Source organism: Trifolium pratense, linkage group LG4 (assembly GCF_020283565.1).
Source record: "Trifolium pratense cultivar HEN17-A07 linkage group LG4, ARS_RC_1.1, whole genome shotgun sequence".
NCBI classification, from domain to species: domain Eukaryota; kingdom Viridiplantae; phylum Streptophyta; class Magnoliopsida; order Fabales; family Fabaceae; genus Trifolium; species Trifolium pratense.
Genome location: NC_060062.1, coordinates 23,043,444 through 23,057,996, shown reverse-complemented (window position 1 = coordinate 23,057,996; position 14,553 = coordinate 23,043,444). Strand labels below are relative to the sequence as shown.

The 14,553-nt window shown below is 33.6% G+C and overlaps 2 protein-coding genes across 2 annotated transcripts; both read right to left on the bottom strand.

The window, feature by feature from the left end:
• Window positions 1-412: 412 nt before the first annotated feature.
• Window positions 413-2,901, bottom strand: LOC123923607. Its single transcript, XM_045976298.1, has 2 exons — window positions 1,306-2,901; window positions 413-991 (listed from the first exon to the last, which is right to left on the bottom strand). Exons 1-2 carry the CDS (start codon window positions 2,480-2,482, stop codon window positions 957-959), a joined length of 1,212 nt encoding a protein of 403 aa, XP_045832254.1. The 5' UTR covers window positions 2,483-2,901; the 3' UTR covers window positions 413-956.
• Window positions 2,902-5,886: 2,985 nt separating this feature from the next.
• On the bottom strand, window positions 5,887-11,881 carry LOC123923404. Its single transcript, XM_045976094.1, has 13 exons — window positions 11,507-11,881; window positions 10,559-10,676; window positions 10,382-10,476; window positions 9,826-9,943; window positions 9,656-9,747; window positions 9,213-9,341; window positions 8,950-9,117; window positions 8,146-8,313; window positions 7,857-7,973; window positions 7,509-7,616; window positions 7,137-7,244; window positions 6,940-7,047; window positions 5,887-6,776 (listed from the first exon to the last, which is right to left on the bottom strand). Exons 1-13 carry the CDS (start codon window positions 11,783-11,785, stop codon window positions 6,321-6,323), a joined length of 2,064 nt encoding a protein of 687 aa, XP_045832050.1. The 5' UTR covers window positions 11,786-11,881; the 3' UTR covers window positions 5,887-6,320.
• Between the last annotated feature and the right edge of the window lie 2,672 nt (window positions 11,882-14,553).

The window sequence follows — 14,553 nt, the reverse complement described above, 5'->3', positions numbered from 1 at the left end:
ACAAAACATGACCTTTGACACCAGTTTTAAAACCCAAATACAAACATTTTCTAGATCTTGAATCTAGTTTCTTTCTGTGTGTAGATAGAGTAGCAGCAAAGCATAGAGAGCCAAAAATTTTGAGGTTTGAAATATCAGGTAAAGTATTATTTAAAACTTGATAAGGTGATTTATGTGATAAGAAAGGTGTTGGAAGTCTATTGATGATGTGTACACTATGACAGATGGCATAATCCCAGAAAATTTTTGGTAAATTTGATTGAAAAAGTAAGGCTCTAGCTGTTCCAAGTATGTGCTGATGTTTTCTCTCCACAATTCCATTTTGTTGTGGAGTAGCAACACATGAACATTGATGCAAGATGCCATTTTCATTGTAAAAACTGGTTAATTTGAATTCACTGCCATTGTCAGATCTAATACACTTGATTTTTGCATTGAATTGAGTCTGGGCCATAGAAACAAAATTTTTAACTAAAGTGGAGGCTTCAGACTTCAATTTCATCATATAGACCCAAGTGAATCTACTTTTGTCATCAACGACTGTCAAAAAATATTTATAACCAGACATAGATGGAATGGAGAGTGGCCCCCATATGTCCATATGAACAAGATCAAAAATATTTTGAGATTGATGTGAACTGTTAGGAAAAGGTAACCTTTTTTGTTTTGCAAAGAAACAAGTATCACAAGGCATATCAGACTTTGAAATTTTAACAAAGGGAAACATTTTATTGATTTCAACAAGTTTATCAAAAGAGGTGTGGCCAAATCTCATGTGCCACAAAGTACATTCATTATTTCTATCTATGATTCTAGAAGAATAGCTATCTAAACTCCTAGATGACTTATTATCTAAGACTGTGGTAGAAAGCTGGGAAATTGTAGCAGATTGCTTGTATTGCAAGGTAACAGGACTAGTGAATGGTGTGTTGAGTGTGTACAATCCATGATTCATTTCAGCTACACCAATCATCTTCCTGGATAGTGTGTCCTGTATCAAGCATTTGTTTCCATCAAAAATAAGAAAACATTTTAAACTTTGAGTGAGTTTAGGGACAGAAATTAGGTTAAATGAAAAATTTGGAAAATAGAGTACATTTGTAAGGTACAGGTTTTTGTCAAAAATGATGGTGCCTGCTAAACAAGTAGATACAAGTGCACCATTTGGTAATTTCAATCTAATAGGTTTAATTCTCTTCATGCACTGAAAAAATTTTAAAGAGTGACAGACATGGTCTGTAGCTCCTGTATCAAGGATAAAAGTTTCATTTGGCTGTGAAGGAAAGGGAATGGTGCAAAGAGTACCTGTACTGGAAGATGGTTGGGTGATAACATGGTTCACACTATGAGATTGCATATTGCTAGAGTTTTGAAGAAGAGCCAACAAAGCCTTGTGCTGATCAGGAGTTAGATTCAACTTACTTGTATTCAAAGCACCACTGTCCTCATCACAAGCATTAGATTTGGAATCCTCTTCAGTGTCATTATTATAACAGTTGTTGGCTGCACCTCCTTGCTGCATATGTGGAGGAAATCCATACTTTTGAAAGCATTGATCTACAACATGATTTGTTAAACCACAATAAGTGCAGATTCTGTTCCCTTTACCTCTGCCTCTGCCATAAGAAGGCTTGCCTCCACGACCTCCTCTGCCACGCGGGGCATTGAATCCTCTACCAGGATTGGATTGAGCAGTAGAATTAGGGTAACCATTGTTGGAATAACCAGAAGCAGCCAAAAGTTTAGATTCATCGCAAACAATTAAAGATTGCCTTTCTTGTTGAACAAGTAAGGAATACACTTTTCCAATATTAGGAAGAGGTTCCATTAACATGATTTGTGACCTAACAGCAGAGTATTGATCATTTAGACCCTTTAAGAAACGAATAACTTGGTCACTATCCCTATAAGCACGCATCTTATCCATAGCAGGACAATTATCAGTGCAAGAATTAGCAGGGATGGGACGAAAATTGTCTAATTCTTGCCATAATTTCTTCATTTTGGTATAGTAAGCAGAAATTGTACACTCACCCTGCTTTAATGTGTAAATTTCTTCTTGAATATCTGAGATACGAAATACATCACCTTGGTAGAACCGATCTTTGAGTTCCTTCCAAATTTCTGAGGCTGTATCCATCCAAAGAATACTTTGAGAAATTTCTGGATCAACTGAATTGCTAATCCATGACATGATCATTGTATTACAACGATCCCAAGCAATTGAATCTCTGTCTTCATCAAGTGGGCGTGGAAGAGCTCCATTGATGAAATGTAACTTGTGCTTAGAGCGCAACGCAACCATCATAGCACGAGACCAAGTGTGGTAATTGGGTCCAGATAAGAGAGGAGTGACAAGAACATTACCCGGATTCTCATTTGGATGCATGAAATACGGATTCAAGGTATCATTCTGATATCCTTTGTTCTGAAGAGTAGCTTGGCCGCCATTGATGCTGCTTGATGAACTTGCTTCAGACATGTTGATCAAGATTCAAGAACGAAAGAAAGAATCAATTTTTGAGAGAAAAAATGGAGGTTTTGTGAAGAAAATGCAGATGCAGAGAAAGGTAACAATGGTGGAGCTTCAAAGAAGATTGCTCCTGATACCATGTGAAAAGAGAAACTCAATCACCATTGTTGAAGGAACAAGGAAAATCTATACTAAAGCTTAGGCTCAATGTGAACCTTAAGCAAGAAGAAGAGAATTTGCATTAACACAAAACTTGAGTTTACACAATGCACTTACACTTATTTATATTGCAAAATGTTAAACTAACTAGTCTAACTAACTAACCAATCTAAGCAGCTAACTAACAACAACTTCTAACTAACTTTGTAACCAAATTAGTTAGAGAAGTTGAGTAACTTGTGTAGTAAGATAACTACTTCATTCCTTCTTGCCTTGAGTTTCAACATATCTAGCTTCCAATAACAACTTCTACACCCTACCCACCCCATTCTCACCACAACACAACCATGCATCCAACATTACAACCGGTCTCTAACTACTTTGCAAATTGTAATTACTGTAAAACATAATGATTATACAATGCAACTGCAAGGGCCATGACGAGGATTTGTCGGGCGGTGGAAAAAACACCGACGGAGAAGAGTGTGTTGTTCCTGGCAGTGATGAAAAACAGGGGAATGTGGCGGCCATGACGGTGTTGAATGAGTTGGAATGGAGGTAGCAATGAGCTATGTGGAGGAGAGTGCGTTGGTGGTGGAGTTGAACGTGACAGAAATAGGTGTCCCCAATGACGGTGGCGGAGAAACAATCTTAAACGAGGATGATCTAATTTAGGAGAACAAACAGAAGTATCACGACTTCCTTCAAGTGTTTTTGCTTCTTCTTTTTTTTTCAAATTTTTTTTAATTATTAAGTGGCAAATAATGATGACATGACACATGAGTCACTCAAGTGATTTGTCATGTATGCGTCGACCAAGTCAAAATTTACCTTTTGCAAAATAAGGTAAACATAGGGAGCTAAAAGTGCTATTTTCAAAATTAGGGGGCCAAAATCCCAAGTTTGTCAAACTTGTCAAAAGTGCAATTTAGCCATTATTTAAATATTTTCAACAATAATTTTTTAACTGAAAAAACTCAAGTTATTCAAATCAGAAAAAACTCAAGTGCATTCACGAAATAAAGTGGTGGAAGCCTTGAATCAATTATGGACAAATGACATGCCATCTAAAGCGAGTATATTTGGATGGAGATTATTATTATCTAGACTACCAACTCGTATGGCGTTGGCGAAAAAAGGTGTTATTGTTAATCCGCGTGAGTTGTGTTGTGTTTTTTATTTCAGATAAGAGGAAGATATTGACCATGTGTTTTTCAATTGTTCTTTTTCGCAACAAATTTGGAAGAGAATTTTCGTCTGGCTGAATGTGGATTTTATCCCCTATGAAGTTTGTTGGAAGCACTTTATCTCCTTTGGTGGTTTGGTGAAGAATAAGTCTTATGCAAAAGCTCGACATGTAATTTGGTTGGCAACCACATGGAGCTTGTGGCGATCCCGTAATAATATAATGTTTAGAGGAGATGTCATTAACTTGCAATCTTTAGTGGATCAAATTATTTATATCTCCTGGTTTTGGTTTGTTGGTAGAATAGCTGACCATCTCCAATGGTGATACTTATATTTTTAAGTACTAGTACCTAATAGGTACTTCCATTGGAGCAAAAGCAAAATTGTACCTAATAAGTACTAGTTCTACAATATGACATAGTACTTAAATAATTTTTGTGGGACCCATTTAAAATGATGTTGAGTTATTGGATAGATGTGCTAGTGAGACCAATTTAGAACTTTTGAAGAGGTTTTGGGTTGGAGGGATTGAGTACTTATAATGTACTATTATTAATAAAATTATAAATGAATGATGTGTACATATGGGGCCCACTTAAGTACTAAAAAATGAGTAGCTCCATTGTGGATGCTCTAAGTCTTCTCTTGTATTTTCAGATTGGTGTAAAGATCCATTATCTTGCATTTTTAGCATCTAATGACTTCTTTTAGAATTGTAAGGGTTGGGTACCCCTTGTACTCCTTATAATTCATTCTTTGCTTATAAAAAAAAACATAAAGATAGAAATGAATTATAGAAAAGCTTGCATCCCCCAAACTGATATAGCGGCAACACTCTATGCAAAACAAATAAAGACCACCCCCAAAGATGTAACTCGAATCTCCAAACATTGAATCAGGCAATCTAAACAATAGAACAAGTTATAATATGAAGGAGCCAATGCACAAAACAGTTGAACACTTCAATCCTAGCCTGGTTGCTGAGAATTCGGGTAGCGATGACCGGCTCTGAATTTGGTCTGATCTCGTGTTACAGGCAACACAAAGCAACAATTGTTCATGGATTTTGATCATTTTACATATTAAAAAATAGACTGATTCAAGAGCAAAAGATGTGGGTATATAACGAGATAAGAATGAGATTGAGTTTCTAGGTTTGGGATTGATGAGTTGATGAATATATGGGTTTGGAGTTGATTAACTTCTAGGTTTTATTTTTTATTTGCTACAAAATGATAATTATGAATTGTTGAAAAATATTTAAATAATTAATAAATATCCAGTCATCAATATATATACAGTCAACATATGTCACAACGTCCACGTAAGCATTGACCAAGTAAAAATCAAAGGGGGCCTTGTTTTTGCAAAAGGGGCTAAAGTTAAAAGAGCCAAAAATGCTATTTTTAAAATTAAGGGGTCAAAATCGCAAGATTGTGAAACTTAGGGAGCCAAAAATACAATTTAACCTACATTTAAATATAAGTGGATTTACGCACAAAATTAACTATAATTGGATCAACAGATTCATCAAATCAAAACACTTGAAACATTGATTAGTATCTCATCAAGATATTTTGTCTCCTTTATAAATCTTGTTGTGTCTCTTTCTATCTCGATCCATCTTATATGATTTATTTCCTTTTCCAAAATCTATACAATCTTCATCACTGCTCATCGATTTGAATAAGGTTTGATCTCTAGTGAGTCAATCATTATGGATATCTTTCACCAAGTGTGTTAAAGAGGATAGTTTTGTTCAAGTCCTCATTGTTCAGTAAGCACTTACTTTTCATTTGTGTTTACTTTTAATCTTCCGAATTCACATTTTAACTTGCAAATGATATTTCATTCAAAATATTACATTGAGGCAAGAGGACAAAAGGAATACATTTTTATAAGATTTGCTAGTTAAAGTGCAAACTGAATTCACATTTTAAGTAACGAATTGTGTTTAACCAAATTTTACGTTTTTACGACGCTAGCTACTTAATATGCAAGGGGTTAAAAAATGAAAAGACAAGGGGCACGCAAGAAGGGTGGGGTGGGGGAGGGGCAAAAAGAAATTCCCTAAAAAGACTATTCATCAAATTGTAGGTCTAGCGGCTCAAATCATTGGCCCATTCATATCAACTTGGGAGATGACACAAACATTTCTACGAATGAAGTTTTAGGGCGACACCCCGACACCCCAAGTTCAAAGAAACAAGTTATTACAACATAATGCTACAAAGAATAAATGAGAAAGAAACATGAATGAGTTACAAAACTTGAAAAATGAGTTGCCAAAAAAAGACTCACATGGTATGATAGATTTATAATCTAGACTCTGGAAAGCAACCACCCAATATAATTTATCTGAAAACCATTACTATTTGTGTTGTCGAACCTATAAGTTGAGTATCCATGATGAATTAAAAGTCTTGGCCGATCCTTCGGAATTAGGGGGTTCCATCATGAACATTCCTCGTCTTATAATGTAGACTAGATTTATGGTAAACTACCACCCGTTGTAATTTCTCTGAAATCCATTACTACTCGTGTTGGTGAACCTAGAAGCTGAGTACCCATGATGAAAAGTCCTTCCTGATCCTTCGGAATTAGGGGTTCCATCATGAAAATTCCTCATCTTATAAGATTTAGAACCAAAAGTGTGACTACCGGTACCATTATTAAAATAACGATGATTGTTAGTACTATTATAAGTACATGGTGTTACTGGAGACCTCCAACTATCCCTTTTGGAATTGGAAGGAGAGAATTCACCCGGATGCTCTGTCATCCAACCACCTCTATGCTTTGATTTCTTTGGTGTTTTAATGTCACTTTCTTCAGTATAAAGCCTTGTCTTTTTACTAGAATTACCATATTCATGAGGTGCAGACTCATATCCCATGTAGCCATTCTCTTTTTGGGATCTTGGTGTTTCCCATAATTTATGTTTCCTATTGCCTACCTGTGGAAGTGAACCCAGCAGCGGACAAGAATTGATTTATTCAGTTATTATTCTAAAAGAAACCGAGTGAAGAGATATGTATCATGTGGCATGAAAGCATAAAAACCAATAATAATAATAATAGATAATAGCAAACAACTAAAATAATTTTAGTAACTTGTACCGTGGCAGAATTTGGGCATTCTCGGGAAAAATGTCCTTCTTCACCACACCTATAGCATAAGCTAGGTGTGGCTGGATCATTGGTCTCGGGTTGCCACCTTGAACATGCCTGCATTGATTGATCCTCAGATATTAATTTAGAATTTCATTCATTTGCTGAGTTAAGTTAATGATTTTTAAAAATATCCTAAATTGTACCTTAGCAGAACTTGGGCATTCTCGGGAAAAATGTCCCTTTTCACCACACCTATAGCATGAACTAGGTGTGGCTGTATCATTGGTCTCGGGTTGCCACCGTGAGCTTGCCTGCATTGATTGATCCTCATAAATTAATTTAGAATTTCATTCATTTGTGGAGTTAACGGTTTTTAAAAATATCTTGGTGTATGCCTTAGTAGTTAATTTTAGCACGACAAAGATAAAATTAAAGAAAAAGCAAACCAAATGATTTTGGAAAGAAAGAGCCATGCAGAAATGATGGTCTAGATCACGGAGGGAAATAACCAATAACAGAAAAGATAAATAGATAAAATCATTTTAACAACCATATAGACATTTCTTGAAAAGTACCTTGACAGAACTTGAGCATTCTCGGGCAAAATGTCCTTTTTCACCACAATTATAGCATGAACTAGGCGTGGCAGCATCAGTGGCCTCATTTTGCAACCTTGAACATGCCTGCACCAATTGATTTTCATACTTTATGCGTACTCAAATTTATTAAATAATAAGTTATTTACATGTCCAGTCAAGAAATTTAAAAACAGATCAGTGTGCTTTACTCCTAGTAAGCAAAAAGATGAAATTAATGGAAAAGCAAACCTAACTACTTTTGGAAAGGAAAAATGATGCCTAATGTATCATCAAGATTAAAAGAAAAAAAATCATAGAAGGTCAATAAACCATTGAAAGACTTACCCAACCAATATGACCCATTTGACCACATCTGTAGCAAGAAAATTCTTTTGGCATAGCCTCTGTTGTGTTGACGCAGCATAAGTGGCCAAATTTCATGCAGACATAACATTGTATTTCCTAGTTAAACAAAAGGAAATAAAGTAAACAATCATCAACCGAACATTTCATAATCCATATCTGATGTGCCCATTAATAACTAAGTGAACTCAACCAAAAACCTTTTGCATAGTTTCCCATAAAAATAAAATAAAAGAAGTAAAAGGAAGCAAAAGAGATGGACGAGACCAACCTTGAGATCATCCTGCGAATAATCATTTTTGCAAAAAAACATATCATGCCCAAAATTCCCGCATCTCAAGCACACTGTCAAGCTTTTAGAATTAGAATCGCCGCCGTGCTTCTTTGGACAGTCTTTAGACCGGTGACCAACTATCTTGCAGGTAGAGCAATATCGTGCCTACAGAAAACAGAAGGAAATCTATAATTCTAGATAAACCATAACACCCATGATAAAACACTTTTAAGCAATGAGAAACCAATATGACGAAGTATACTATAAGCTTGTAATTCATTCCACTGAAATTAGTAAGTTTCATTTTATGTACATTTGGATTCAACCAAAAAAAATCTCTTCAATATTGATTGAGGGAAAAGTAGTTTGTTTAAATTCCACCACGGCACTATCACGCCACTATTGTATTGTCAAATAGCAGCTACAGCAATGCTATAGCACCCTAGCATAGCGGAATTTGAACAAACTGCTATTTTTGCGATTGACAGCACTGATTTGACAACATTGTGCCCTAAATCATCAGTTTGACCAAATCCCACTATTCTCTATCCCTATAATGCTGCTATTTGACAACACCCGATCAAACTCAAGTCAATCCAGCCCAATAGTGCATGAACTGTAACAGGAACGGTGCCACCTAGCCGCCACCGCAGTCAATTAGTCCTTGCACCGTAGACTCAACCAATCAATAAAAACTAGTGAACACACGCATGTCGATCAAACCTATTGCATATAGTCAGTAACTATAGTAAACATTGCTCCTTCAAACAGAAACAAATAGGAGAAGCAAATCAGACGTACCATAGTGCATTTTTTGACATTATGACTCAAACTGCCACATATAAAACAAGGTTTCTTGCGCCTAGCAGCTGTACAGTTGAAAGAAGCATGGCCTTCTTCACCGCAATTAAAGCATGTTCCCCAAATACTAACACTGTCTGATGGAGGATCAAAATACCTAGGACCACGCTGATGATAGAACAGAAACATATACCCAAAGTAAGCCTTGGAGAAAGTACAATAGCATTTTCAACATCACATTTCAGGAAAATATTTTAACTCACAAGCAGCTTACGCAGAACAACATTGTCACTCGTATTAACCACCCCTGTTTCTGCTTTACCAGGCTCCACTTTTTCTGGATCTTCAATTGTCTCTACAGCTTCTTTTTCTTCTTCTTCAACTATAACAGCCTATATAAGAAAAATTCATTGTTTCAAAAATAACAAAAAACACAACCCAAATTCTTCTTTCTTGGATAAACAATCCATTATTTCAAATTCCGTTGTCTTAAAAACATTAGATTTTAATAAGAGAAGTTTGAGTGTGTTTCAAGCACACCCTTGTAGTGTTAAAGAGTAAGCACAGTTTTCCATAAAAAGGACAACACATAAAAATCATATTTTTGTTGAAGACTAAGAATGCCCAATTTTCCATTGAAATACAAGCGGAAAAATAAAATTTTATAAGAAAAATTTTCAATTGAACAAATCTAACAGAGACTAACATTTACAGTTTGAACATCAGATTCATGCTTTTTCTTTTTCTTCTTTTTCTGAGTCTTAATCTCCTCACTATGCGATTCAGAACCAGCGTTTCCTGTCAGTGCATTCAATACAGCGTTAGAAAGCACTTTCAACATTTCAGAACAAATATTACAACTCACAAGCAACTTACGCAGTACAACATCGTCGCTCATATCAACAACACTTGTCTCTACTTCGGTATGCTGCACTTTCTCCACAACTTCATCAATTATCTCTACATTTTCCTTTTCTTCTTCAACTACAACAGCCTGCATAAGCAAAGCCAACACAAGTGTTTCGTAAAACACAACCCCAAAGTAAGCAATTACGGTGTGTTACAAATCATATACCCTTCATTCTAGTGTTACAAACTAAGGCCGTATTTCCTTAAAAACGACAACATAAATTATTTTTTTTTTTTTTTTGCAAATTAAGACTAAGACAACAAAAAAGTCAAATTGTTTTTCATATAAGCTATAAGCCATTTTCACAAGCTATCCTACAAAGTTTATGAAAATAAGCTAAAACAGCTTACAAACATGTCATAAGCTATTTACATAAGCTCTCCTAAGCTAGATAAGCTCATATAAGTCAGTTGGAGAAAACTCTAAGAAAGCCCAACTTTTTATATTGAAAATTAAGGGGCATAAAAAAGATCAATTTTTATAAACTAAGTCTTCAATTGAACAAGTCGAAAAGAGACTAACTTTTACAGCCTCAATTTCAGATTCAAGCTTTTTCTTTTTCTTCTTCTTTTTCTGAGTTTTGATCTCCACACTGTGCGATTTAAAGCCAGTGTTTCCTGTCAGTGCATCCAATACAACGTTAGAAAACTCTTTCAACATTACATTTCAAAACAAATATTAAACTCACAAGCAGCTTACGCAATACAGCATCGTCGCTTGTATCAACAACACTTGTCTCTGCTTTGGCATGCTCCACTTTCTCCGCAACCTCAATTGTCTCTACATTTTCTTTTTCTTCTTCTTCAACTATAACAGCCTACATAAGCAAAGCCAACAAAAGTGCTTCAAGAACACAATCTCAAACATTCTTAAACTACTTATGGATAAATAGTATACCATTTCATCTCTAATAATTGTCTTAAACCCATTAAATTTTAACTTAATCAGAGTAGTAAGCAATTAAGGTGTGTTACAATCATATACCCTTCTAGTGTTATAAAGTAAACTAAGGGCAGTTTTCCTTAAAAACAACAAGGCAGTGTTTGAATAAAACTTAATTAAGCGTGTATACAATCATATAAGTTCTTGTTTGTAAGTTATTTGTATAACCAAAAAAATATATATATATATAACAAAAGAGAACAAGTCCAATTGGCTATAAGTTGTTTTCACAAGCTATCCTAAAGAGTTTATGAAAATAAGCCGAAAACAACTTACAAACATATGGCCTGTTTGAATTGGCTTATTTGAGCTTATTTACATGTATATGTTTGGTGAAAATGTTTGAATGAACTTATGAAAACAGCTTATGAGAATTTTCATAAGCTCTTTTCAACTTATTTTCATAAGTTCTACAAAATAACTTACAAAAACAGCTTATAGAATACACACACACAAAAAAAAAAGCATTTAACTTCATTTTATCTTTAGAAAATAGCTTGCGTAAGCTTGTACATAAGTGCTTATCATATAAGGATTTTGTGTTATAAGCTCCCCTAAGCTAGACGCCTAGACAAGCTCGTATAAGTCAATTAGAACAAACTCTAAGAAATCCCAATTTTTCACATTGCAAAAAAGGGGCAAAAAATTCAATTTTTACAAACTAAATTTTCAATTCAACAAATAAAAACAGAGACTAAAACTTACAGCTTCAATTTCAGATTCAAGCTTCTTCCTTTTCTTTTTCTTCTTCCTCTTTAACTTAATATCATCACTATCCACTTTGGAATCAGCAATTACTCTTGGAGCATCCAATGCGGCGCCGTTTTGGAGATTTGTTGAACGATTGTGAAGCGCTTTTTGAATAATTTCAAGGCTGAGATCCTTGTTTGCTTCTTCATCATCATCACTGATTGCTGTGATTGAAGAATTTGTTGCGTCTTCTTCGAGCTCAATCTTCTTCGCTGATTTCTTTTTGCTTCCCATGTTTCAGTTCAATTTTTTCCCCAACCCTAACCCTAATTATGATATGGTTTTGTTCGGTCTTGGAATAAATTAACGATTAACGATTGTTTTTGTATTAATTAAGAAATAAAACCAAAATAAAATTGTTTTCAATAATTACTAACTACAGTATTTTATTCAATCTTTTAGTCAAGGTAATTTATTCAAAAGAATAAATAAATTGCTACCTGACCAAAAAAAAAAATAAATAAATAAATTGCTTTCTTTTACAATAATAATCACACAATTTATTTATTATTAGAAAAAATAAGACTAAAATAAAATTATTTTCAATAATTACTGACTACGGTATTTTATTCAATCTTCCTTCAAAAAAAAAAGTATTTTATTCAATCTTTAGTCAAAAGTATTTTATTCAATCTGTCAAATAAAAGTATTTTATTCAAAAGAACAAATAAATTGATTTCTTTTTTTTTTGTACAAATAAATTTATTTCTTTTACAAAATAGTCACACAATTTTATTATTAAAGAAAAAAGACTAAAATAAAATTGTTTTCAATAATTAGTAACCACAATATTTTGGTGCTGTTAATAACAAAAATCGTGCCGCTTGAATTTCGATGACGTTGATCAACTTGTCAAGAGAGAAATCTTCTTGTTTAAACATCCTATTGTTTGACCTCTTTGTTTCGATTTTAAAAAAATGATTTTTTTTTTGTATTTTTAAAAATATTACAATTTTTTTAAGCCGCTAGGTTTGGTCTAGTGGTGAGGAGTTTGGGTAGTACTATATAGATCCTGGGTTCGATCCTCAACTAATTGTAAACAAAAAAAATATTACAAGTTTTTTATATTTGTTTTTTCTAAATTGAAACAATAATTTTGACATCATATAACATAAACACATATTACTGAAGATCAAAAAATATTCAAAATCACAATTTTTTCAAAAATTTGTATTTCAAAATTGAATTTTATGAAAATCTAATAAATTGATTTTTCGAATTTTTTATATACAAAAAAGTTTCAAAAAGTATGATCCCCGATAATTTGACATGCAAAAGAAATAATAACATTATTAGAAAAATGCACTGCATCCTAACCAAAAGAAATAACAACAATTACAGATATTAAATGTAATAATTGAATTTTAATGGAATAATTGAATTGTAGTTTTTTTTACCGTAAAAAATATTTTGTAGCAATAAGAAAATACAAATATTTTTTATGGTATCGAGTAAAATATAAATTAAAGAAAAAAAAATAACACTCATAATAGAGTACATTTTTCACTTATTACTTTTATTTCACCAAAAAACAAAAATCGGTTTAAATGTATCTACTAAAATTTATGTATTCGAAATTGGGTAGGAAAATGTGACGCTCTTCCTTTTAGGTTATGAAAAGGGGGCGTTAAAACGTGCGACCTAACAATTAATCCATTCCTATTGTTTGAAAATTCTATAATGTATTAGGAAAATATCAACTAGTGCCCTAGTAAATTGGTCTTCCAACTTGTCTAATTATCCTTTTAAAAATATAAAATGCACTATTTTTAATACAAAACTTAAGTATGTTTTGGTATCTTAACCAATGCATTCGACTAGTGTCTCGGAGGCATTAATTAGCATAACCCAATATATTAAACATTACCTTAAAAAAATATATTTTAATGACACTGTAAATTGAATTAAAAACACATAAAAAAAATCGAGGGACAATAAGAATCATACATGGAAACGTTTTTTATAAAATTTAAAATTATATGACATATTTATAAGGAAAACTTTTTTCTTTTTTCGAAAGAACCAAATTTATCTCGTATTATTACTAATAGCATCGACAATAGAGATTGACATCAACTTTAATACTTGAGATTTGCACTTAACCTTACCAACCGGTGGGGGTACCCATTTAACCAACTCTGGCCGACATGAATGTGCACCTCACCTGTATGGTTATTGTGCAACTTTGCACATTACCATCGGTCGCTGGTTAAGGAACGTTGCAAGTTGCAGCCCTTTGATAAATTGTTGTTACAACTTCATCCCAAAGTTTCAAATTGCGATTTTTCCAAATATTTCATTTTTTTTTTACTAAACTAGCATAATGCCCGTGCGTACGCACGGGGCGCGGCGTTGCCGCAATGTTTTTTTTATCGTAGGGTGAGTATTGTATATTACGAAATTAGTCCCGTTATAAAATTATTCAATCATTGCAAAAATAATATTTTCATTAGTATGTTCTTTTAATATAGTTATATTATATATGAAGATTCCATGTGGTTGTGCACCACATATTGTAATACTATTTGAGGAAAACACATTATCCGCTAGTTAAGTAGCAGATGATATTTGAGAAACTCGCAGAGCGGCAAAAGAAACTCTTATAGTACAAATAAATTCAAATCATGCAAAACTAGTTACTTATATTTATTATTTATTTTTTTATTTTAAATTATTCGGGCTTGCGGGCCGTCTGTTGTCCATTCGAGCTAGCCCATATTTTAAATGGGCTTTTATCGGATCGGGCTAAAAAGACCATAAATAATCCATACTAGAATTGTCTAGGCCCAATCCCCGGGAAAAAAAATAAGGTTTAGCAGGCCGGACCATTCAGACTAGCCCATTTTGACAACTCTAGTTCTATCATATCCCGCAACCCCTAATGGTTTCCAAGTATCAGTAGCAATTGGACACATACATAATAGATGCCAAGAATTTTTCAGCATAACCATTACATCAAATGACAAAAAAAAAAAAAAATTACATCGAATACAAGTTGGAGG

Excerpts from the sequence above, each read along its gene's own strand:
- LOC123923404 (XM_045976094.1), bottom strand. The coding sequence starts at position 11,785 with ATGGGAAGCAAAAAGAAATCAGCGAAGAAGATTGAGCTCGAAGAAGAC. Across the intron at positions 9,944-10,381 it reads CTGAAATTGAGGCTGTAAAA|GCTGTTGTAGTTGAAGAAGA; the intron begins GTTAGTCTCTTT and ends TTGCTTATGCAG. Across the intron at positions 9,118-9,212 it reads TTGTTCTGCGTAAGCTGCTT|CGTGGTCCTAGGTATTTTGA; the intron begins GTGAGTTAAAAT and ends TTCTATCATCAG.
- LOC123923607 (XM_045976298.1), bottom strand. The coding sequence starts at position 2,482 with ATGTCTGAAGCAAGTTCATCAAGCAGCATCAATGGCGGCCAAGCTACT. Across the intron at positions 992-1,305 it reads CCAACCATCTTCCAGTACAG|GACACACTATCCAGGAAGAT; the intron begins GTACTCTTTGCA and ends TGCTTGATACAG.